This window comes from Dipodomys spectabilis, unplaced genomic scaffold, assembly GCF_019054845.1.
Source record: "Dipodomys spectabilis isolate Male_0828 unplaced genomic scaffold, ASM1905484v1 ptg000564l, whole genome shotgun sequence".
NCBI classification, from domain to species: Eukaryota; Metazoa; Chordata; class Mammalia; order Rodentia; family Heteromyidae; genus Dipodomys; species Dipodomys spectabilis.
This window is the reverse complement of record NW_024871241.1, coordinates 217828-243964: the sequence shown is the minus strand read 5'-3', so window position 1 is coordinate 243964 and position 26137 is coordinate 217828. Positions and strand designations below refer to the sequence as shown.

At 39.3% G+C, this 26137-nt stretch overlaps 1 protein-coding gene across 8 annotated transcripts in view; it reads left to right on the top strand.

The window, feature by feature from the left end:
- Positions 1-26137, top strand: part of Adgrg2 (adhesion G protein-coupled receptor G2) — a 61396-nt gene that overhangs the window by 31063 nt on the left and 4196 nt on the right. For 6 of the 8 annotated variants that reach the window (XM_042670506.1, XM_042670504.1, XM_042670505.1 and 3 more), the window contains 19 exons: positions 2227-2282; positions 3630-3685; positions 5466-5505; positions 6276-6313; positions 7477-7571; positions 9012-9078; positions 9714-10105; positions 11718-11883; positions 12882-13038; positions 14353-14496; positions 15533-15655; positions 16467-16512; positions 16626-16729; positions 17581-17702; positions 19082-19350; positions 20052-20151; positions 20734-21017; positions 24028-24129; positions 25123-25278. In XM_042670506.1, coding sequence (XP_042526440.1) covers positions 2227-2282; positions 3630-3685; positions 5466-5505; positions 6276-6313; positions 7477-7571; positions 9012-9078; positions 9714-10105; positions 11718-11883; positions 12882-13038; positions 14353-14496; positions 15533-15655; positions 16467-16512; positions 16626-16729; positions 17581-17702; positions 19082-19350; positions 20052-20151; positions 20734-21017; positions 24028-24129; positions 25123-25278 — 2517 coding nt within the window. The remainder of the gene's footprint in view (positions 1-2226; positions 2283-3629; positions 3686-5465; positions 5506-6275; positions 6314-7476; positions 7572-9011; positions 9079-9713; positions 10106-11717; positions 11884-12881; positions 13039-14352; positions 14497-15532; positions 15656-16466; positions 16513-16625; positions 16730-17580; positions 17703-19081; positions 19351-20051; positions 20152-20733; positions 21018-24027; positions 24130-25122; positions 25279-26137) is intronic. The other 2 variants (XM_042670509.1, XM_042670508.1) reach the window with 1 other exon arrangement.

Below are 26137 nucleotides of genomic sequence, written 5' to 3'. Positions count from 1 at the left end.
TTTTAGACTAGTGACTAATGTCTAATGCCATGTTGTGTCTATATGATGTTTGGTAACTGAAAATTGAAAATGCAGTCATAAAGTCCTGTTCATCATGAATAACACACGCCAGAAAGCTAGTTAGAGTAATGTTTTCCCTAATTAAGTAACTGGACTGACCATTTGTTTTGGTGTCTGGTAAAAATAAGCTCATCAGGGAACCAAGTCTTTTGGCACCAGAAATCCCACAGTATCCTGCCAGAAACTAGAAACTTTTGCTTTTTTCAAATTTCCAATCTGGCTACATTAAAGGAAGTGGAGGCTGGTAGATAAACTGAGAACTAGATAATGAACAGGAAGAATTAGGCCAAAGGTCAAAGATAATAGCTTCTTAGTTACTATATGAAATCAGACCCACTTTTCTCCAGGGCACATTTATGGGACTCACTGTGTATTGAACAACAATGGGTGAGAAACTGTCGGTGTCAGTGCATATATGTATACACATTCACGCACACAAATACACACATGTGCACATGCATGCACACACACACACAAACACAGCATCTAAATAAGATTAAAAGCTAAGATTTTTGCAAGTGGAGCTGTGACTCAAGTGGTAGAACTCGAGCCTTGAATGAAAAAGCTAAGGAACAGCACCCAGGCCCTGAGTTTAAGCCCCAGTACTGGCATAAAAGCTAAGTGTTTTCTTTCTTCAAAATGTGTAATTTTATGTACATACCAAACATTTTTACTATTAGTAATCATGTACTATATTAATTGGAATTTCAATGTTGATATGTAAAAGTTGAGGTTCTTAGTAGAAGAGTTGCTGAAAACAATCCTGTTGAATGACTGGTTGACTGTCCTTGTCGACCATCTTTAAGTGGAAGTGGACTGTAGAATACATTGCTATTGGAATCAGTTCTTGCACTTTGGGGAACAGTAAAAGAAGAGGATTTGAGGCAGCCTCTAACCCTCTAGCTCAGGGGTTGGAAAACTAATAGTCCAACTATGGTCAGCCAACTGCTTTTATAAATCAAGGGGTGTTTTTTGTTGTTGTTTTGGGGGTTTTGTGTGTTTGTGTTTGTGTGTGCATATGTGTGTGTATGTGCATATGTGTGTGTTTTGTTTTTGTTTTTGCTGGTCCTGGGGCTTGAACTCAGGGCCTGGGCACTATCCTTGAGCTTCTTCTCAAGACTAGAGCTCTATCAGTTGATCCACAGCACCACTTCTGGCCTTTTCTGAGTAGTTTATTGGAGATGAGAATCTCACAGACTTTCTTTCCTGTCAGGGCTGGCTTCACACCGCAATCCTCAGATCTCAAACTGAGTAGCTAGGATTACAGGCATGAGCCACTAGCACCCTGCTATAAATCAAGTTTCACTGGCATATCATCATGCTTATTTACTTACATATTATCTATGGATGCTTTCTTGCTCTAATGAGAGTTGGGTAGCTCTATCACCAGAAACATTGACCAAACCCTGCTCCATTTATCTTTGCTCTATTGCTCAAGTGGCCAGTGTTTGACTCCTACATAAAATGCACACTAATGTTCTTCAGTGTAAGAGATTTTTTTATTTCCAGATTTCTATCTGGAAATGAAATACCCAAGAAGACATAGTTTAATTGAAATTGAGTTTAGTGTTTCCAAAAGTGAGCATTTTTACAAGCAACACTGTGTTGTTCATCTGAAGAAAGGATTTACCCTGTACACTGTTCAGATTTCAAACTGAAAACTCAGTTGTTTGCCTAGGAAAGATACCAGGTTGTTGTATTTTTAAAACAAAATCAAAAATTTTTAAACTGGCAACGATTAAACAGAATTCCGTAAGACTTGTTGGTGGCAGAGAAATACTTTTGTCACTTGCTTCCTTATCTATGTGATTGCAACCATTATTAAAAAGATTATTTTTAGAAAGTGCACATTAGAGCTATAGTCCAGTCCCCAAGTAGTCCCCAAGTTATCTGTAAGAGAAAGCAAGTGCCAATGAGATGCAGTTGTGGGTGAGATTTTTTAACAAGTGGACAAATTTGATTTTGAATTCTTTTTGAATTTCCACACCAAATTTTCTGAAAATTGTGTTGATAATCATGACGGTAGCTTGACTGGAGAATAAGTGGAAATAAAAACAAAGAATTGGATGGAACTATTAAGAACTTGGAAACCTGTTTGTATATTTTGTTAATTGTTGAACTATAAGGACACAAGTCTCAAATTTTCTTTCTGAAAATTGTTTTTAGTGTTTTTCAGAGGTGAGATAATGTTTCAATATGATGAAGAACACAATGTTACCCAGGTAGGTGTTAAAGACTATTCAGGGGTTGGTACTGGGGTCTCTGTTCAGGGCCTCATATTTGCATCATACATCCAGCCTTTGTTGCAATCTTAAAAAGTAAATATACTGTCATTCTAGCTAATCAAGTGGTTGAGAGCTCAGAATCTCCATTCAGAGCTAGTTCTAGCAGACAAATCACAAAACTCTTATCTCCAAATAACTGCAAAAAGCCAGAAGTGAAGGTGTGGCTTAAGTGATAGAGAGCCTGCCACAAACAAAAAAAAAAACAAGCAAGAATAGAAGGCCGTGAATTCAAGCCCCAGTGCTAGCAAAAGAAAAAAAAAATGAATGTGCATGTTTAAAGTTTTGCTGGAGACTCAGATTATTTATGATATTTAGTATGTTTCCTTTGTCACCGAATTTATATAAAGTATGCATCTTTGCCTCTAGCTTTGTGATAAGGGCTTGAATTCATAATAACCATGGTATTTTATTAATAATTACATTTTAGTTTTCAACTTGATTTGCTGCTGAAGAATATAAACACAATGCTTTCTATTACGAGTTTAAACTTTCAGTTATCATAGAAATTCCTGGCAACAAGAAATATGTGCTGAGGCCTGGTAATGTGGCTTAGTGGTAGAGTGCTTGCCTAGCATGCATGAAGCCCTGGGTTCGATTCCTCAGTACCACACACACAGAAAAGGCCAGAAGTGGCGCTGTGGCCCAAGTGGCAGAGTACTAGCCTTGAGTACAGAGAGGTTCAGAAACAGTACCCTGGCCCTGAGTTCAAGCCCCAGGACTAGCAAAAATTTTTTTTAAAAAGAAATATGTGCTAAATCTAAGAAGAACTTCCCAAATATGATTATGCTCCCTGCATGGGCAATTCAGATATAGTGCAATCAAGGCCCATAACCTGAATTGGTTCAGAGGATCCCAGCCAAATGTGTTTGTTCATCCAGTGACTATTTTTTCTGCTATGCTCTTGGGTCATGAACTAGGGCCTAGAAACTTTTTTACATTGGATTGTCAGGAAGAGAACTCTAGTAGTGTCATTTTGGGGGAACCTATGAGCTGAAGAAAGAGAACTTAGCATATCATTATTGCTGATTCCCGAAATTTAAAAATAAATAAACTAAAACCAGCTCAGCCCAAATGGATTGATTTGGGGGCATTGCCCTACCCTTATATGTGTAGCTACAATGTGATGATCTAGTAGATACAGTGCAGGGAGTTAGGATTCAGTCTCGTATAGTTCTTCAGGAGGTCAACAAAAGTGAATAACCTCTTGTTAGAGAAGGGGTAAAAACAAGAACAAAAACCTAACGAATGATGTCTCATATATTCTTAATAACTTATTTCCAACAGACTCAAAACATAGCTAATGGCACCTTCACTGGAATCTTATCTCTGCGTGAACTCAAGTAAGTAATCGGATTTTAAACTTTCGATCTCAACTATGGGGAGATATTTGTTGCGCCACTTTGGCTCCCTGAAAACCAAGGATAGAAAGAGAGGCTCAAAAGATAGAGAGCCAAATGACTGTTCCTTCTTCACAAGCTAACCAGAGTCACCTTTCATCAGCTAATAACCCCCATCATGTTATTCCATCTGATTCTATGAGATGACATGGCTTCATTTGAATTGCTATTTGAGTTCCAATGCAATTTATTACTGAGTATGACTGAAAGACTAGTTCAAGGTAGGATTCCATATATGCCACTTGTTCATGCCTTCATGAAGCATCAAAAATTCAATTCAAAAGTGAGAGCAAGAGAGCTGGGCACCAGTAGGGTATACCTATAGTCCTAGCTACTCAGGAGGCTGAGATCTGAGAATTACAGTCCAAAGCCAAAGCAGATCAGGAAAGTCTATGAGTCTCTTATCTCCAATTAATCACCCAAAAGGCCAGAAATGAAGCTGTGGCACAAATGGATAGCTTTGAGCCAAAGAAGCTCCTGTACTGCACTCAAACCCTGAGTTCAAGCCCCAGAATGGGCACAAAACAGTGAGAATGAGAGAGGATAAGAGAGAGAAAAAGAGAGAATATAGTTATAACCCCTCTGTACTCCACCTTGACAATAAAAGAGAGAGAGAGAGAGTGAGAGAGAGCTCTCTATTAAGTAGATGTTGGCTTACAAGAACTAACACAGTGAGAAATGCATCATAAATAGATCTCCCCAGGTAGATTGTAGGCCAAAACATCAGCCAGCAGGATGGCTTAGGTCAGTGATAATCTTACTCTGTCACAGAAGGAACAACTCCAGAAAATAGGACATTTACTGGGTACTACGGGACAGTCTTAAGAATTTAAATATTGGGGAGTGGGAATGATTAGAGCCCTATAAGCTACCAATTATAGAAGAGTCATTGCAGGTGGTTTGAAAAGCTGGCTGACTATTGCTATGTCCTTCTCTTCCCTCTAGACCTCAATGGCAGCCAGCTGGAACTATTGCCCATTCTTTGAAATGGTTTCACAATCCCATTAATATAGGTGTTTTGGGCCTCACAGTTCTGTGTTGTGGGAGGCCCTCTTCTGCATTATAGGCTATTGAACCACATAATAGATACCAGTTGCATAACCAAAGATGTCTACAGACATCACCGAATGTGCCTTAGAGGGAATTCGTTAACTAGCTTCCTTTCATCTTAACACCGAAACTCTGCCAGTTTGCAGAGGTATAAATATTGTTGGAGCAGAATTGGAGAAGAGGAATGCAATTCTTAAAAGGAAATGTGCGATGGGGAATACAGAGCTGACGGGCATTGGGCAGGGCGGGCTGCACAGTTGGAGAGGGAGTGACATGTCCTCAGAGGCCCAGGGTGAGCACATGCCCCTCTCAGAATGTTTCTTTTTTTGCCTAGAAGCCATCTCTTCCTCTTGCTCTCTGCTAGAAGAAGCTGGGTGCAGGGGTGGCAGGTGGGGATGCTGCAATAGCCTAATGAATAAGTCGCCTGTTCAACTATAATTTATATCTTGCTCTCCACTAAAACCCATTCAGCGCCTATCTGGTTAGTTTTCTTTGTTGTATAAATGATTTATTTTCCCTGCATACAAGTCTCTTATTACACCCTGTGTTTCTTCAAAGTGAGCGCTGTAAGCAGTAAATACCAGGCACTTCATTTAATGGCTGAAAACCTATGCGTTTTGAATTTTACATTATTGGTTGTCTGAATGTCAATTTCTCTCGTTTTTATTAACAGGCGATCAGAGCTCAACAAAACTCTCCAAACCCTAAGTGAGGTAATCCTAGTACACTCTGTATCTTTTTTATAATCATTATTACTTGGGGAAATCACATAGTTGTGCATTCTTAAGCATATATATGTATGTATGTGTTTGTATATGTATGTGTATGTGTATGTAGTCTCCCAAATCTATCAGGTAAAGAGTAAAGGAACTAGTTACACCATTCAAAAAGTCAGAACTAGGAGCTGTGGGTGGACCTTACACGAGACAGGTTTTCCTTTATGAAAGACCAAAAGCTGCTTCTTTTTATCGTCGGTCGTGGGGCTTGAACTCTGGGCTTGGGCGCTGTCCCTTCACTCTTCAGTTCAAGGCAAGCGCTTTATCACTTGAGCCACTGTGCCACTTCCAGTTTTCTGGTAGTTTTTGGAGATAAGAGTCTCACAGACTTTCCTGCCCTGGCTGGCTTTGAACCTCGATCCTCAGATCTCAGCCTCCTGAGTAGATAGGATTACAGGCGTGAGCCACCAGCGCCCAGCTCCAAAAGCTTCTTAAAATGAAAATTCCAAGAGAATATTCTTCCTTGTATACCATCAGGTTCCCTCACACTGGCAGTCTCCAGACAAAGCTCATATAGTATAGCATAAAAAGCTTTTATGGTATGTCAGGAATCCAGTAGGACCATAAAGTGGATGATGTTACTAGGAATATAAGGTGGAGATCTCTAAGTGTTCTTGTGATTCCAAAATTCTGTGATTAGCCCTAGGACATGTTTTCTGACATCTTCAATTGTCAAAGTAACGTGTACTCTTGCTTGTTTATTTCAGACTTATTTTATAATGTGTGCCACAGCAGAGGCCCAAAGGTCAGTCATGTTTAATTCCTTCATAAATATTATTTCTGCATTTGTGAGGAATCAAATATTAGGAGTCTTCATTAAAATGTGAATTCCAAGGCTTTCCTCCTGCTTACATACTAGTGACATTTCAGATTTCTCTATTTTTATTTTTCCTAACATTGGTCACTCTGTTGCATTCATCTTATTTCCTATGAAGCTAAGGATCATCAGTGTTCTTAGCTACCAATATAACCAAGAAATAACTCACAGTGAGTTAGGCAGGAAATAAGAAACGTAGTAAAGAGCTTGGAATTACAGAAGAGGAAGGGAAAGATTAAAAAGGAAGAGAAAACAAGAACCAGATATTGTCCAACCATTATTTAAGGGTACCCAAATAACCATTGAACGTGTGTCCATTGGTTCTCATTGCTACATAAACCAATGGGTCTACAGATTAATAATGTCACTACCTGCACCCGAGCATTCCATGAGAGTCAGATAAACTCATACAATAAAATTATTTCTGCTCGACACTGGTGGCTCACACCTGCCATCGTAATTACTCAGGAGGCTGAGATCAGAGGATCACAGTTCAAAACTAGCCCAATCAGGAAAGTCCATGAGACTCTTATCTCCAATTAACCACCAAAAAGCCAGAAGTAGAGCCATGGGTTAAGTGGTAGAGCGCTAGCCTTGAGCAAAAACATTCAAGGTCAGTGCCCAAGTCCTGAGTTCAAACCCTAGGAACAGCACAGTTTTTTTTTTTTCATTTTTCAAACTATTAATCTGTGGAACTTGTGGAACTTGGTGTTGCATAATCAATACTATCAGTGACACTTTCCTTACTTTTGTTTTGCTTTGTTTTGTTTTGTTTTCTGTGCTCTCCCAGGGTTTGAACTCAGAGCCTGGGCACTTTCTCTGAGCTTCTTCTCTGCTTAAGGCTATTGCTCTGCCACTACAGCCACTGCTCCACTTCCAGGTTTTATTTTTTGGTAGTTTGCTGGAGATAAGATCGTACAGACTTTCCTGTCCAGGCTGGCTTTGAACCATGATCCTTAGATCTCAGCCTCCTGCGTAGCTAGGGTTACAGGTGTGAGTTATGGGCACCCGGCCCCTTTCTTTACCCTTAATTTTGCAAAAGCAAATTTCAAATGTGGTAACATTTTGATTATTAATATTTCTATTTTCAGCACATTAAATTGTACATTCACAATAAAACTGAACAAGACTATGAATGTATGTACTGTAATGGTTGCTTTGGAAACAGTACAGATTCGTCCAATGGGTAAGTTGTCTCTGTTGCCCTGTCAATTTTCACATGACTTTTGGTGTGTCATTTTAATTGAAATATAATTAACAATTTTGCATATTTTCAGCTTGCTGTTTCATGCTGGTCCTTGGGCAATTTTTAGAAAGCTCAAGAAGTTTTATTTTTCCTGCTTTCTTATAAAATTTCAGTATATCAGGGGCTGGGAAGTTGGCTCAGTGTAGAGTGCTTGCCTTGCAAGCCTGAGGCCCTGGGTTCGACTTCTTAGCACCACATAAGCAAAAAGAAAAAAGCCGGAAGTGGCGCTGTGGCTCAAGTGGTAGAGCGCTAGCCTTGAGCTGAAGAGCTGAGGGACAGTGCCCAGGCCCAGAGTTCAGGCCCCACAACCAGACCCAAAAAAAAAAATTTTTCAATATATCAGCTGAAAACACGAAAAAAAAAATCAAACCCTATTGAGAAGGAAAATTCTATTTGGAGTGTTTGATGGATTCCTACTAGAATATGTTGCTTTTTTGGATTGGCAAGTCAGAGCTGTATATATTTATGGTGCACATTGATATTTTGATATGCATTATAGAATATACATTACCTTATACACTTATCTTTTTGTACTGAGAACATGAGAATGTTACAAACTAATCTGAGCAATGTTCTACGTATAGTCACCATAGCAGATAATAGATCTCTTGAACATATTACTCTAAATTTTGTGACCTTTAACCAACATTGCCCAGTGTCCTCTGGTTAGTACCCCTTCATAGTTTAAATTAGTCAGAGTTTCACAGATTCCACATATGAATGAGATCATGTGGTATTTATCTTTCTGTGCCTGGCTTATTTGACTTAACATATTGTTCTTTGGGATGTGTTTATATCTGAATTTCTCTTAGGAGTGTCTACGAAGAATAATTGCTATTGCATACATGTACCAAGAAAGAACTAATAACTCAATAAGTATTTTGAGTACCTACTGTGTATCTATAATGTGTATATATAAAAATGTCCAGTTAGCCAGGCATAGCGGCTCATGCTTACAATTACAATTACTTTGTAAATGGCAATCAGGAGGAGAGCAACTGGAGGCCCACCCAGGTGAAAAGTTGGCTAGACTCAATCTTAACCAATAGCTGTGTATGGTGGCATGTGCCTAGCATCCCAGCTATGTGAGAAATGTAAATAGGAAGAGCATGGTCCAGACTGGCCTGAGTGAAAACATAAAAATAACTGAAAAGCCAAAGGGGTTAGAGGAGTGGATCAGGTGGTAGAGTGGTTGCCTTGCAAGCATGAGGCCCTGAGTTCAATCCAACAAAACAATGCATTCGGTTAATTTTATCATGCATTATCGCCAATTGCTCTTTAAAAGTGTATAAGAACCACCTACTTGATTGGTTTGAGCTTCCACCTTGCTTTATTCATATCCATACATTTTCTTTATCCTTTCCATTTTATCCGCTTCAGAGCAGTGTTGCTGTTCCGTCAGGATACCATGCCCTTCCTCACCAGAAGAATTAGAAAAGCTGCAGTGGTATGTAGCAATATTGAAATACTGCCGACCCTTTTCCTGAGTAAATAAACACATACATAGAAACTTTTATTACTTATATTAAATCACATTACTATTACATATAGATGTATGTATAAAAGGTTATCTGCATAATGGCTGAAGGTTGTTAGAGAAATTCAGAGTGAAGAAAGGAAAGGGTAGTTTTCTGATGCATCAAGTTTCCATTTGGACCATTGTCTTGACGAAGTGTTTCACAATCTCGACTGCACATTCAAATTACCTCGGGATAAAACATAAGCGTGTCTGTAAATACATACAGGATCATATGTGTATATTAAACCATTAAGCAGGCTGAAGTGTGATACATGCAGGAGCAAGGTTCCATGGTGGCATCCTATTTAACAATTAAAAGATATCTAGAGCTCAAGACGAGGCAAGTGTCTTCACTTACGCCCTGAACTGGGAGGTGGAGAAGGCCAGGCAAGGACAGGGGCCAGCAGCAGAGTCATAGAGTGTGTGAAATGGCAGACTGGAAGTACCAAGTTACTAATGAAATTGTCAAGCTGATGGTATGAGATAGTCACCAGAGGGAAGAGATTCGCCCCTCTGTAGCTCCTTTGTGTCTCACTTACATTTCCGATTTTTTTTTCCTTTAGTGATCTACAGGATCCCATTGTCTGCTCTGCTGATTATCCACATGACCCGCCATTTTCTCCTTCCAGCAAACCCATCCCAGTTGCACCTCAGGCCACCATTCTTGCTAATTTTTCCAGTAGCTCTTCTGTTGTTGATTCCCTTGATTATCACTCTGAGACCGAGGACACTCCCTCTGTGACACAGGAGAATCACCTTCCTTCTTCCCAGCCTTCAGCTCCCATAGCTTCCAGCCCTGCCATTGGCCTGCCCACCCACTCTGGAACTACCTCTTCCCCGCTGTCCCAAACAGATCTTTCACTTAGCCCACCACATGTGAATCCCTCACTTCCCTCTCCTACCTTACCTGCCCGTAGGGATGGCACCACAGTGAGCATACCTTCTGGCAATACAGGTAAGCATGAGGGGAGCCCACTGCTCTTAAGAGGATTGGGGTGTGGGCTGAACCAGAGCTGCCAGCTTGCAAGTCAGAACACATGAAAAGACCCCCTTGAGCCTTTCTTTTTCTGAAAGCGCAGAAACATTTGGAAGACTTAGGTTCTCCATAGGAAACACAATCTGGGATGGGCAATTTGGCTTCTCCTGCCTCTGCCTGTTCCGCATAAAGATGGCAGTAATTGTACTAGATTGGAAATGATGGTGTACGTGGGAATGCCATGAAAACTACGAAGGGCTCCCAGGTTCAAATGAGGCTTTGAGATACAGAGATAAAAGGAAATGAGAAAGAAGCAGAGAAAATTCTAGAGATTCTCTGGAGACTCACTGGTGCGTAAGAAGCAGGCCTTCCAGAATTTGGAGGACAGGAGGCAATGCCAAGTTTGTGGATAAGCTTAGATTGGGGCTCGAGTTGTGGTGTCTGCCTCTTCTAAGCCATGATGCCAACATGTTCAGGAGATTTACAGATGACTAGTTCTGATTTTCATTGCCCTCTTTGAAATAATGGTGCCATTTTAGACAAAACTCCAGAATCATTAGAGCTACTGTTAAGGAAATGTTCAAGGATGAAGAATAAAGGATAATTGCAGTTCATTATCTGGACATACAATATCCATCTTCCCAAAGCTATTTCCAGTGACCCTGGTAGAATCAACCTAACAAACTACACAAAAAAACCATCAATGAGGCCTTCCTGCACCTTCCACTTCTAAGGCAACAAGTGAAGTGATAAATGAGTAAAAGATAGATGTTGGAGAATCACCCAGTAGCTGAAAAGTAGATAAAAACTGGATGGTTCCATAGGAGAAGGGTGGTTAAATAAGATAGGCCACCTCAACACAATGACTGTTGTGCTACTGTGTAAGTCATTAGAAAAGCTGTACAGAGGCACAGGGGCCTTCAGTCTTGATGTGAAAAGACAAAAAGGTCCAACAACAGGTAGTATGTACTCCGTGTGTATAACAGCGTACATACACATGGATACATTTTACTGTTTATACCTTTGAATGATCACAGTCACATAACCATCAGGTATTTAAATTTTCCATTACCATTAAAGTCCTCTTGTGTCCCTATGAAGTCAGTATGTCCCTCCAGCCCCTGGTGACACTATGGACATGTTTTTATCTCCCTACAGTTCTGACTTTTCTAGAATGTGACATAAAGAGAATTATATAGAATGTGACACTTTTGAGTTTGGCTTTTTCCACTTTTTCCACACGTGTTGGGAAAATTGGTGATCCACGTTGTTGAATATATTGAAAGCTCAGTCCTTTCCTCACCCTTTGTAATATTCGACTGTGTGGAAATCCACATTTTCCCCTCCATTCTCCAGTTCATGAACATTGGATGAGTTGTTTCTAGTTTGAAACTATTAGAAGAAGGCCAATATCGACCATCATGACCCCATCTTTTTTAAGATTATATGGTTGGTTTTTGTTTCCTTTTTTCACCACTGGGGCCACTACTTAGGAGACTAGATCACAGGGTGATTATGTATGCATGTTTATCTTTCTAAGTGATTTTTTCCCCATCATGTATTCACAAACTTACTTGGCTCTTTGATACAGGAATTGCCACCACCCACAATGATTCTGATCTTGAGACCCAAGTGTCCCAAATGGAGAAAGCGCTGTCCTTAGGCAGCTTGGCGCCTAACCTGGCAGGTGAAATGATAAACAGAGTCAGCAAACTCCTTCATTCCCCGCCAGCCTCACTAGCCCCTCTGGCTCAAAGGTACGACTTAGCAAACTGAAGAAATGCTAAGAGGGGGCCTTCTAATGTAAAAAAAAAAAAAAAGTACTGTTTCCATTGTCACTGGGACCAAGGTGGGCCAAAGAAGTTCCCACAGGGAGGGTCTTCAATTTGTGTTACTGGGTTGCTGCTGTCACAGTGAAGAATCTCAGAATGCATTCAAATAGAGAGCAGTGACATTTATTAGTAAAGCAAAGCAAAGAAAGAAGAGTACACACCCAGACACGGGCACAGGCACATGAAAAGAGGCAAGCTGAGCATTCTAACTTTAGGGGTGCTTACTAGGTAAACAGAACAGTGGGGTTTTGTGTAAACATTCCTTTAGCTAAATGCTCCTTCCGCTTAGGTGCCTGCTATTGTTGTTGCTCTGGTATTCTGATGTTTTCAGATCCACCTGGAGACATGAATTTTAGGTTCTTGTAACATAACTAGTTTTTTTGTGACTTTTAATGATCACCCTTTAAATAGGGTATTTTTTTGGGCGGGGGGTCTGGTTGTGGGGCCTGAACTCTGGGCCTGGGCGCTGTCCCTCAGCTCTTCAGCTCAAGGCTAGCGCTTGAGCCACAGCGCCACTTCCAGCTTTTTTTCTTTTTGCTTATGTGGTGCTGAAGAATCGAACCCAAGGCCTCATACATGCAAGGCAAGCACAATTGGGCAATTGTGAAAGACTGTGTCTTCATCCCTAGAACATAGTAATCACCTGAAGCAAGGACAAAGGTGGGAAGGGGAGGTGATCATTTTCCTGGTCTGTGAAGACCCGTGGAGCTTAAAATAAAATAGTGTTTGTGCACTTCTAATCAGATGATATATGAATTTGCAGTGTTTCTTTCTGAATTCCGGGGTTTTTTCTTACATTATCCCATGTGCCTCACGTTATCTGCCCAAACATGAATAATTATAGACGAGTGTTTTTGTTCTCAAGGAACAAGGAGAGAGTAAAAGTGTGAGGGCTAAATATCAACTGCCACATATCTTTCCAGGTTATTAAAAGTAGTAGATGACATTGGCTTACAGCTGAACTTTTCAAACAAGACCATAAGTCTAACCTCCCCTTCTTTGGCTGTGGCTGTGATCAGAGTGAATGCCAGTAATTTCAACACAACTACCTTTGCAGCCCAAGACCCTGCAAATCTTCAGGTACAATCCAATTTCTTATGGAGAATACATTTCTTTTATTTTTTTATATTATCTTTAAGTTGTTGTGCAAGGGGCATTGCCTTTTAACAAAGCATATGTAAATACAATGCATCTTGATCCAGGTCACCCCTTTCAACAGGAGAATACATTTTCTTGTTTATGGTTGTAGCCCTCTTTGTTGCACTTTGTGACTGAGGCAATTACTGCTAGCCATTAGGGGTGGTGTTCATTTAACATCTGGACTAGCCAAGCACCACAGATTTAAAAACGATACTGAGCACTAGGCATGTAGCTCAGTGGTATTGTACAGGCTTTGCGTGTGGCATAGCACTTGCTTAGCCATGCTTCAGACTCTAGGCTTGCTCCTCAACACGACAAGAAAGCAAATAAATGACATCACCATTGGCTGGAACAGGATGTGACCAGTCCATGTTGCACTCTTAGTTAATCCTTTAGCAGCTGGATTGTGGAATTTTTTTCCAGGGAAGGGGTAGAGGCTCTCCATATGGGAGGATGTTAGGGAATTGGAAGAACTAGACATGGAGATGAGCTACTTATCAACCCATTTTGATTTTTTGACAAGTGTTATGACTACACTGTTCTGTGAAATCATGTTCAAACCCAGTCCTGCTTCAGTGCTTCCTGTCCACCTAGTAGAAGGATTGGAGGCTAGAAACAGTCAAGTTAAACCAAGTCTTTCTTTTTAATTTTCATAATCTTTCCATGTGTAGTGTGTAGGTGCTATTGTAACTTTAACCTAACCTTTGCTTTCTAATGTGGTGTGTGTGCTGCTTCCGTCTCCCTGGGGTCTTCAGTTAGCTTACACACTTGGCCATTTCTGTGTATTTTTAAATGTCCCCTTTCCTATCTGTGCACTAGCGGCTCCCATCAATAATCCTAGCTACTCAGGAGGCTGAGATCTGAGGATCCCAGTTTGAAGCCAGACTGAATCAGCAGGAAAGTCCCTGAGATGCATTTCCAATGAACCAGAAGTGGTGCTGTGGCTCAAGCTGTAGAGCACTAGCCATGAGCAAAAGAGCTCAGGGACAGCAGCCAAACCCTGAGTTCAAGACCCAGAACTGGCATAGACAAAAAAAGTTTCCTTTCCTGGTTGGAGTTCCTATTATTTTTCTCATCCCCCTCCCTTTTTTTTTTTTTTGAGTAGCAACCAGATATCCAGAAGTAGAATGCGCCATTTTACTTAGAAATACCAGCTATTGAGCCTATACAGGGCCCTTCATCTTGAAGAGCTGTGTTTTCTGTCTCCTTGTTGTATCAACTCAGACATTTTCATTGACTCTCACTTGTTTTCAGGTTTCGCTGCAAACTCAGGCTCCTGAGAACAGTATCGGTGTTATTACTCTGCCATCAACACTTATGAGCAGTTTGCCAGCTAATGATGTGCAGCTAGCTTCCAGAGTTCAGTTCAACTTTTTTGAAAAACCTGCTTTGTTTCAGGTAAAGTTACTCTTCCTTGGTTTGGGTGTGGATTTTGTTGGGAGGTGTGGAGATTTTAGTCTTTTATTAAATCATCGCATATTATTAAATTTGCTACAAATTAAATGAATTGCTGAAACACTGTACTTTTTTTTTTGTCGGTCGTGGGGCTTGAACTCTGGTCCTAGGCACTGTCCCTCAGCTCTTCAGCTCAAGGCTAGCGCTCTACCACTTGAGCCACAGTGCCACTTCCAGCTTTTTCTGCTTATGTTGTGCTGAGAAATCGAACCCAGGGCCTCATGCAGGCGAGGCAAGCACTCTACCACTTCCCCAATGCTGTAGGTTTTTTAATCCATAGTCTAATGACACTTAACAATAACTGACACTTCCAAAGTCTACAAATTGCCAAGTTCTATCCTACACACTTAAACAAATGTTGACTCTAATCTTCTCAACAAACCTACCCTGGAAGATAGAAACTTATAGTTACCTCCATTTTATCAATGAGACAACGAAAGCACAGACAAGTTAAGTAACTTGCTCAGGGACATGAAATACTGTTTAAATGGCTTAATGTGTCCCCCTTTAAAGATTCAAGAGGTCCTGGTGTGTGCCTTTATGCAGTATTTAGAGTGTTGCAGTAGTATAAGCTCTGCTTCTAATCAGTGTTCCTTGCAAACTTTACTTCCTAACCCTTGATTTTTGTGCTATGTTGTGAAATACACCATGTGGACTAAATAATGACCTTCTTTTTTTTGTTAGTTGTGGGGCTTGAACTCAAGGCCTGGGCACTGTCCCTAAGCCTCTTTGTGCTCAAGGCTAGTGCTCTATCACAGCACCACTCCTGGTTTTTTGTGGGGTTTTTTGAGTGGTTAATTGGAAATAGGAGAATCACTGGGACTTTTCTGCCCAGACTGGCTTTGAACCACTATCTCAGCCTCCTGTGGAGTTAGGATTACAGGCGTGAGCCACTGGTGCCTGGCTAAATAATGTCCTTCTAGCTCTGAAGTTCCCTTGTCATTTCCCTCGTCATCTCACTGATTCTTTGATATGCTAGGACCCTTCCCTCGACAACCTCTCTCTGATCAGCTATGTCATCTCATCGAGCGTTGCAAACCTAACTGTCAAGAACTTGACAAGAAATGTGACAGTCACACTGAAGCACATCGATTCAAGCCAGGTGAGAAAAAAACCAGTCTGATGTGTGCATTTACTAGCGCCATCTTGTGCAGCCTATGCCCAGAAGGCATAACTTGAGAAAGGCAGATCTAGGAGTAGTGTGTAAGACTGGACTCACATAGTCACTCCTTGGGCTTTAACCTTTCTAATCATTTACCACCTAGTTTCTAAGAGAGATGGACTCAAAAGCAAACTCTTTTCCTCTACTGAATTTCAGTGCAGGAGGATCTGTAGCTTCCGGTCAGTCTGAGTCTTACCACCCAAGAGGGATACCCCACACCTCTCAGCTCACCTCTCAAAGCTCATAGACCTTCGGCTATGGCCTTGTTATCATAGGGTAGACTTCAGTCTCAGCACCACCTGGGAATTTTCTAGAAATAGAAACTCTCAGGCCTTACCCTAGGCCCACAGAGTCAGAGTATGCTTTTCTTTGTTTGTTGTGGCACTGCAGCTTGAACCCATGGCCTCGTGTAGGCTACACATTTGGGTTACCATTGAGCAGAATATGCTATTTACTTTTTGTTGTGGTTCTGGAGTTTAAACTCGGGGCTTCATGGTTTCTAGGAAGGTACTTTGCCTCTAGATCCAGTTCTCTAGCCCCCAGAATGTGTTTTTTAATTAGGCCCCAAGCTAACGCCTATGCAGGACTAATACGTTTAAGAGCATTGTTTCTAGGGAACACATAAAATAAGAACATTCCAAAAAACCAAGCACAAGATTCTGAAATCTAAGTTAACACAGTTTTTCCTAATTGATTTTCAGGGTTTTTTTCAATTCAGCAAATTAATTGTAACTTATCTTCCTATTTGCAGGATGGCCTAGTAGTGAGATGTGTATTTTGGGACTTGGGAAGAAACGGTAGGTTCCAGTTAAAATCTTTACAAAGTCATGAGTAGATACGTGGGGGAGGTAGGCAGCCATTGTAACTGTGGATTTCTTGATGGTACTGATACTCTTCTCAATTTCAACAGGTGGCAAAGGAGGCTGGTCATCCGACGGTTGCTCCATCAAAGACAGAAGGCTGAATGAAACTATCTGTACCTGCAGCCACCTTACAAGCTTTGGTGTCCTATTGGTAACATGTGCTCTGTGGTCTTTGATTCTGGATCTGAGGGGAAGCTGGCCATCATGTCAGAATATCTACTCGAGAGCCAGACATAGCACTCGAGAGCCTGAGGTAGAAGAATTGGGAGTCTGAGGCTAGCCTGGGCTATGTAGTGAGACTCTATCTCGAAAACACGTCTATGCTAATGGATAGCTTGGACAGATAAGCAGAGAGTATGATATCATGACAAAGTTATGCAACAATATTATGCTTTGAGTGAGCAAGTGCATCTGAAGGAAAATATTTGAATGTGGAATACAGTTTTTTTCACATCCTATTTTTACATTAAAGCTTTTCTCTATCAAATAGCTAGGAAGACTAAAAATTTCATTTTAGAGTGGGTAATAAAATTAGTTTGCAGCAACATGTCAATGTATTATAAAATAACTTGACAGACATGATCTTCTTTAATCTTTCCAACAATTTTGCAGGATAGGGAGAATGTGGCATTGCCGTCTCATTGAAATAAGGATTGAGACTCATGGTCCATAGTCATAGAATTAAGAAAGGTGAGAGCCAGACACAAGTTTGTATACTCCTACTCAAGCTCTTTTCCAGTACACCATAATATAATGGTCAAGTACTTGAGCATTGGAGTCAGGCAGACCTGAATTTGAGTCTTAGATCCTCCACTTCTTAGCTTTGTGACCTTGAGCAAGTTACTTACTCTCCCTGGGTCGCACTTTCCTTATCATTACCCAGTGATAGTTGGCCTAACCTCGTAGTTTGATTGAACAGACTATGAATGGGTGCCTAGCCCATTCATGATTCTTATTTCTTTAAAAAAAATTTGATTATAAAATTAGTGCTTTATTTTTCAGGACCTATCTCGGACATCCTTACCACCTAGTCAAATGATGGCTCTGACATTTATCACATACATTGGCTGTGGACTTTCATCAGTTTTTCTGTCAGTTACTCTTGTAACTTATATAGCCTTTGAGTAAGTATCCACAACTGGAAATTTAGATTCTAGGACTACAGGTTCCTCTCTGTCATCAAAATGTATTATTAAGTGCTTTTCTTGGCCTGCTCCATCCTGTATACCCACCTGACAAGCATCTTGGTGTAAAACTTGATGAGGGTTTATATGCTTGCCACCTTCAACTTAGTCTGTGGGCTCACTAGAGGCATAGATTGTTTCATGATCATCTGTTCACCAGAGTGGTACCTGATACTTTGTCAATATTCAATGTGAAATGAAAAACAGATATAGACCCTAAAAATATAAAAGGTTATAATCTAAAGTGGACTATAGCAGCATGGAGAGCAGAAAAAATATTCAAACTTAACTTTATAAATTAGACTGAGCAAGCATTAGATTAAAGATGTCAACTGGTATAAGGATAATACAAAAGAAAAGTAAAAAATATGGATGAAAAATAGACTTGGCCTAGTCTAGTGGTGCATGCTTATAATCCTCCTAATCAAAAGCTGGATATAGGAGTATTGCCGTCTGATGCAGCCCAAGTTAAAACACAAGATACTATCTAAAAACAGACTAAACAAACTTAAGCAAAAGGATGGGGAGAGTGACTTAAGTGGTAGAGTACCTAGGAAGCACAAGGTCCTGAGTTCAGTCCTCATTACTGCCCCCCCAAAAGTGGATACTTGGTAAGTATGGTTTTGTAAGTCAAAGCAAGAACGATATCTCAAAGAATCTCCTTCTTAGCTCACCAGAAAAGCTCATCTATCTGGTCACTAGAATTCTTACAAATTTTATTTGAAAACACATAGAGGCATTTCTATAAAATTAAATGATACAATATGGGGGTTCTGAAATTTAGATTTGGGGCACTAGTCAGGAAATGTACAAATATACTTTCAGTGCCAATTTAGAGCCTATAGATATTCTAGTAGACTTTTGGATATATTCTTTAGTAAGACTAAATTACCATAATTAATAGCATACTATGGGACTCTGGTCATACTTTGAAGATATGAACATAGCAGCAATTGTACAAGATGCAGAAACAATCCTTGTGCAAATAGTTTAGGAGAAATGTGAAAGTGCTCAGTAGTTCCATCTACAAACTATTGAAAAGTATGGGTCAACCATCAGCAGAAGGATTCCATGGAAAGACAGATACAAATCTTCCATATGGTTATCATAGACAATTCTGTTTAGATTTCTCTTTTGTTTTGTTTTTGTTGCTTTACTGCCCTCATAGACATACTTACTTAAAAAGGACAGGTATGCATATAGAGATTTACCAAAGAATAAAAACAAAATGTTTAGGACTGAGAGACAGCCTGATAAATATGCTTACACGAGGATTTGCAGAATGTAATACTAATTCTTTTCGTGTCCTTTCCTTTTAGAAAGATCCGGAGGGATTACCCTTCTAAAATCCTGATCCAACTGTGTGCTTCCCTGCTCCTGCTGAATTTGGTCTTCCTCCTAGACTCATGGATTGCACTCTATAACACTCGAGGCCTTTGCATCTCAGTGGCTGTGTTTCTTCACTATTTTCTCTTGGTCTCATTCACATGGATGGGCCTGGAAGCATTCCATATGTACCTGGCCCTTGTCAAAGTGTTTAATACTTATATCCGAAAATACATCCTTAAATTCTGCATTGTCGGCTGGGGTATGTATGTTTTTGCAAATTATAATTCCTTTTCCTCTAGTAATTTGATTTTTAAATAGTAAGAGACACATGAAGAAGCAGATCACACTTGACAGATTTCTAAAACTTGTATACGCCTTCCAGGCTACACAATCCACAGAGCAACATTGTTGAGTCTTTTCCTAGACCATTGCATTTCCTTTTGATTTTGTTATGAATGCATCTTTAGCTACTACCACCAGAGCTGCCATGGAAGGTGTTTGATACGTTAAAGCCACACTCTATCCCTGAGCTTCTAGCCAGCCTCATTCTGTTTGGAACCTCCCAGATAACAGACACATGTATGATAACCGTGTGCTCTCATAGGCAGAGTGAGAGAATGTACCTGTAAATCAATGTACCTTCATTGTCACACATAATATTTCATATTATATGACCTGTTGGAGTTGGTACACAAAGCCCCATATACCCCAAAGATCTTACAGGCTTTTTCCTTCAACTCCCTACCCAATGTAGACACCTCTTCAACTTAAGTTGATTGTTGCTTAGAATAGTCTGACTGCTCCTTGAACACTTCTGTTACCAAGGAGATCATTACCTTAATGGGTGACCATTGGCCATGTTCCAAAGGTCTGTAGTCACTTTTTGTTCATTAAGTTCCATTTCTTCTCATCACTTTCAGCTCTCAGAACTATATGTGACTGATGTTTCCCATCTTCCAGGGGTACCAGCTGTGATTGTGGCCATTGTTCTGACTATATCTACAGATAATTATGGGCTTGGATCCTATGGGAAATTCCCCAATGGCACACCTGATGACTTGTAAGTATGGAGCCCTCCCTGAGGGAATACTGAGCAAACTACACAATTGAATTCTCCAAGATAAATGGCAGGCCTAAATAGCATATTGGCTCCAGATCTCATCTTAACAAAATCTAGTCCTATGTAACAACAGCCTTCACCATCATATATAATGCAATAATCTAGCTGGAAATGCCATGCTACTATTTAATGAATTCGAAGAAACTATTTTGAGAAAATATATGAATTAGGGATAGTTATAATGAAAATATTTCTGTTAGCCTTTGATAAAAAACAAAACACCAGTGACATTATATTAAATAAAGATTCTTGGAACAGAATTACTAGGATTTACATGAGTAAAACCCTGAATGATTACAAAAATGAATGTTTTTAATAGTGGAGATACTAAGATAAACTCTTAAATTCTTTTCCCAGGAGCTATAACTGGTTATGGAAAGCAGTGGTTTTAGTGTGTTGTTTCTCTTATATTTGTAAAAAATGTTTCAGTAGAATGTTACAGATTCAGTATCTCATTTGGAATATTATTTCATCCTCCTAATATGCCTTTCCTTCTTTTTCTCCCCACCCCCCAAATTCTAGTTGCTGGATCAACAGCAATGCGGTATTCTATATTACAGTTGTGGGATATTTCTGTGTGATATTTTTGCTGAATGTCAGCATGTTCATTGTTGTCCTGGTTCAGCTCTGTCGAATTAAAAAGAAGAAGCAACTGGGAGCCCAGCGAAAAACCAGTATTCAAGACCTCAGGAGTATCGCTGGTCTTACATTTTTACTGGGAATTACTTGGGGCTTTGCATTCTTTGCTTGGGGACCAGTTAATATCACCTTTATGTATCTCTTTGCCATCTTTAACACCTTACAAGGTAATCTCTACAGCATTAAACACAAAGTAAATGTTGTCAATTGAATACAAAAACCTGTCACTAAAAGAGTGTCTGTAGTCTATTTAGTTACTTAGATATATTTGTTTCAGGGTAGAGTTATCACTACTGCTTTTAACTCCCATAGCCCCTCTATAATTCTACCAGCGATAGATAATTTTGCAGAGTCTCAGAATCTACTCTGAGAATAGAAATTAGTATATCCTCTGCAGAAAATAGTATGGAAGTTTCTCAAAAAAAAACACTAAAACTAGAATTACAATATAATCCACAGATACCACTATTGGACATATATCTAAAGGACTGTTAGTCAGGATATGACTGCAATATATCTCTTGCAGCACTATTTGCAATAACCAAACTACAGAAGCAGCCTAGATGTTCTTCAACTGATGAACAGATAACAAAGAAAATGAGCTACATATACACAATGGAGTATTGTTCAGCTATAAAGAATGAAATTGCCGGGTGCTGGTGGCTCACACCTGTAATCCTAGTTACTCAGGAGGCTGAGATCTGAGGATCGAGATTCAAAGCCAGCCCAGGCAGGAAAGTCTGTGAGACTCTTATCTCCAATAAGCCACTAGAAAAAAACAGAAGTGGTGCTGTGGCTCAAGTGGTAGAGCGCTTGCCTTGAGTTGAAGAGCTGAGGGACAGCACCCAAGCCCAGAGTTCAAGCCCCACGACCGACAAAAAAAAAAAAAAGAATGAAATTATGTCATTTGCAAAAAAAATAGATTTTCACGTTAAGTGAAACAAGACAGATTCAGAAGAACAAAGGCTGCGTGCTTTCTCTTATGTGTGAAATCTAGTCTTAACAGATACATAGAGATAGACCGACAGACAGATAGATAGGCAGACAGACAGACAGATAGATATAGACAGATAAGATGGTTGCAACTGTAGAACAATTTGAGAGGTGTGGGAGAGCTTAAAGCAGGTAAAAGAATGATAGCATTAATAATATTAAAATATATTGTGTCTATATGAAGAAGGCATAAGGAACCTCAGTAAAAGCTGTAGAATGATAGGTTAATGGGGACATGGAAAGAGATAGCAATGAAAATGTTGTATTTGATTAAATTCTAATACACGCTTGTGTTAAATATACACTAAAGGAATATACGTAAAAGAAAATGAATGACAGGAATGTATAACGAGTTCTGTTGGGGTGTGGATACCGGTGTGAAGGGGAAGGACGAACAGAGAGGTTGAAGGAGGGAATATATAGTCAAAATACTTTATATTCATATTCAAAAATATAACAGTGAAACCTGCTGAAATTGTTTTAAGAAATGGAGAATAAGAGAGAGTGATAGACAGGGCAAATTTGTCCAGAGAATGTTGTGAACATGTATGGAAATATAATGAACCTCCCCTGTACAACCAATATATCTAATATAAATATTAAAAATGAAAGAGAAAACTCCAATCAGGAGGTGAAATTCAGATATCTAATTTGGCCATCTATTCTTATTTTTGAAGGAAGTCAGCAAAAATTCTTCTTGGATACTAATTTTTGCCTATAATGTACTAGTTCCTGGACTGGTATATCTACTCATTGTACTATATAATATAAAACACAAAATCAAAACAATGAGCAAATTACACTGAGTTCTGAGAATCATTTTATTTACCAACAATGTCATAATAAGAATAGTAGACACTTAAGTCAGGGAAAGAATTAATATATGCCCAAACCCCACACTAATCATTACCATAAAAGCTAGTTGTCTCCCCTTGAGTGGTTAATGTATAAAGCAAAATTGCCTCTTTATTTTTCTGGAATATCTTCTATTTAGAACATGAATAGAATCTGGTGCTTATTCTATAAAAATGCTTTTGAGTTGATCAAAGATAGGGTTAAGTTCTGATTTTGGCTGTTTATCCCATTTTGACCTCTCTGATACATATTTCCCCCTAATATAACCAAAGGTCACCTCCCAGGGTAGCATTTGAGCAAAGGTGTGCAATATTCCCCTATCAGTCTTAAGGGTTGGTATATGTACCCTATTAGAAGCAAATCTGGTGGTGGTGGTGGTGGTGGTGTTTGTGTGTGTGTGTGTCTGTGTGTCTGTGTCTGTGTGTCTGCTTGAACTCAGACCCTGGATGCTTTTCTTTAGCTGTTTTTGCTCAAAGCTGGTATGCTACCACTTGGGCCACATCTCCATTTCCACTTGCTAGGGAGATACGAGTCTTACAGACTTTCTCGCCTGAGCTGGTTTCAAACTGTGATCCTCTGATCTTAGCCTCCTTAGTAACTAGGATTACAAGCATGAGCCACTGGAATGTGGCAAAATGTGGTATTTTTAAATGAAGAATTTTAAAGTAGATAGATTATTGGCAAAAGCCTTGGATTATTGGCAGAGAAGGGGCTGTATGGGAACGGAGATGGTCAGGAAATGAATGTGGTCCTGTCTGTCTGGTCTTCACCTTGCTCTTCTTGCCAGGTTATCACAGGAGCATTCACTAGAGCAGGGAAGTAGGAAGCTGGTAGATGAGTAAAATCACCACACTTACCAGGCTTGATGGTCAGAGTGTAAGGACCAAGCAATAGACACGACAGCAGATAGGAGAACAGGAGAGCGAGAGAGATGAAACTGTAGAAGAGTCATTTGGCAAAATTTGAAAATGGATTAAGAATCCAAGGGGAGGAGAGTTAGGTGCCAAGGTGGAAGCTAGTCTCTAAAGATAAGGAAGGAGGGGATATGAGAGGAAAGGATAAGGATATGAGAGGAAAGACAATGAGTCTAATTTTAGAAATAGAAATGTATCATTTTATAAGCATTTTACCTTACAAAAATGGTTTTAAAAGTCATCCCTTGGATGCCTTTTTATAGTAAGCTTTTGGACTTTGGAAATTTTATTTAATTTACAAATTTCTACTTTGTGACAGTTGCCAAAGATTTTATCTTTTGTGCAAAGTAAGCTCATTACACTTAGGTGTTATTTAGAATTCACTGTGAGTTTTTTTTTTCTTTGCCTTCTTTAGGATTTTTCATATTCATCTTCTACTGTGTAGCAAAAGAAAATGTCAGGAAGCAATGGAGGCGGTATCTCTGTTGTGGAAAATTGCGATTAGCTGAAAATTCTGGTAAGAATCTACCTTGCTTTTTCTCCCCTTAAACTTCACGGAAATAAACATACACATTAAGATCCAAAGCAATCACTGCCAAGGGACCACTGCATCCGGAAATCTATGCAACTGAAAATATTGTGAAAATTAGCGGGGAAAAATCTAGTGAAAAAATATTAATTTCTAGCAAGTGGGAGGCCCTGAGTTCATCCCCAAAACCACCAAGAAAAGCTAATCCTATGTGGCAATTTTGTTCGTAATCAAATTGACATATTAGCTTCCTCTTGAATGAAGCAACAGTAAAATTTTTAGTTTATTTCCTACTGATTTCATGTTTTTCATTTCCCAAAGATTGAATATTTTCCTTTTTAGCTTTTTAAGGCTTGACTCAACCCTTCCTCCACAGGTCCTGGTTGTCAGGGGCTTTGTTAGTGGGTCAGGATTATTTTGAAGTTATTTTCACATATGCCTTGTTGAGGAGTGCAGTAAATAGTTTAAAAAAAGAAATAATATTGGGGGAAAAAACAGATTTATTTTGCATGAATACCACCTTAGCAGTACCTAAGGGCACCAGGCTTTATACATATCAGTCAGTCATTGCTATGGGTTCAAAAACAAACCATCACATAAGCCATCACAACACAGTTAATTCATGTTCCTGGGAAGCAGTTTGAGGCTCTGAATTATACTATCTGGGTCATTATATTACATGACTGGATCATGACTATAAATATCCTGTGAATTATCAGTGAGTATTTATAGGCATGATCCATCGGGTTGGCTTTTAGTTCCAGGATAGTAAAAGTTACTTTTAACTAGGCGGTCATTTGGCCAGATGTACGTAGTCTAAGTGAAAATTCTTTTTTTCCACTGACTTATGACATATGTGACTTTTCTATAAGATCTTCAAGCTAGAAATCATTTGCTAGAACTTGTTACACTGGGACCTGTCTCTTGCATTTGAGCTTCAATATACTGCCCTGTTTTTCTGTAATGCTTATTCTGCTGTAGACTGGAATAAAACTGCTACTAATGGTTTAAAGAAGCAGACTGTAAACCAAGGAGTATCATCAAGCTCTTCAAATTCCTTACAGTCAAGCAGTAACTCCACTAACTCCACCACACTGCTAGTGAATAATGATTGCTCAATACACGCAAGCGGGAATGGTATGTATGTATGTCTCAATATAGTATTTCTCAGATTAGTGTTTATTTTTTAAGTAGTTTTATCCTTTAGTGGCATTTTGGTAAAGCAAATTGAATAATTACATTTATAACTAATGGATCAAAATTGAGTTCCCTTATAAGTACATCTATGAATCCAAATTTCAGACTAAAATGACCTTTTTAAGATATAGATTTCATAATGGAAATTTATGATAACCTAAAAGGCTAAATATTTCAAATCCTAAATTAAATATTGCTCAAGACTTCAGTACTGTGCTATTTCTGTAAGAACAGTACCTAAAATGATCGACGAGATCATATTTTTCTATATCTATAAGTTATGCATCTTCAACACTTTTAAACCTTCCTGTTTCCCCCTTTTTATGTTTGTTAGTTCTTTCCCACAATAGGCTGCCTTGGGACAGAGCCAAACCCCAGGACATATCATACACTGGTGACCAGATATGACACCAATAATGTCACTGCTGCGCTTCTTTTACTCATTAGTTCTGACATTTCTAGCTAAAACTTCATTACCTTTTTTTTCTTCTTGAGACTGGCTTGTTTGTTACTTGCAAAAAGCTTAGCTGACCTATTTTGCCACCTTCTGCTTCTTAATATATCTTCTGCATTTTATAAAAATTCATATTCTTCCAGTATACATTCTCCTTCCATGAGAAATTTTCCTTTATTCATTATTTTAGGGTGTGAGTTTTTCATAAATAATTCAAATAAATTTGCGAGAAAGTTCACTTGTCTACCAAGTAGTTTGCCAATCTCCTAAGGATGAAAGTTCCTGATGGTTTTCCTAGACGTTTAAAATACATTAGAGTGCCTTGTAATCAGGGTTTCTCACTTT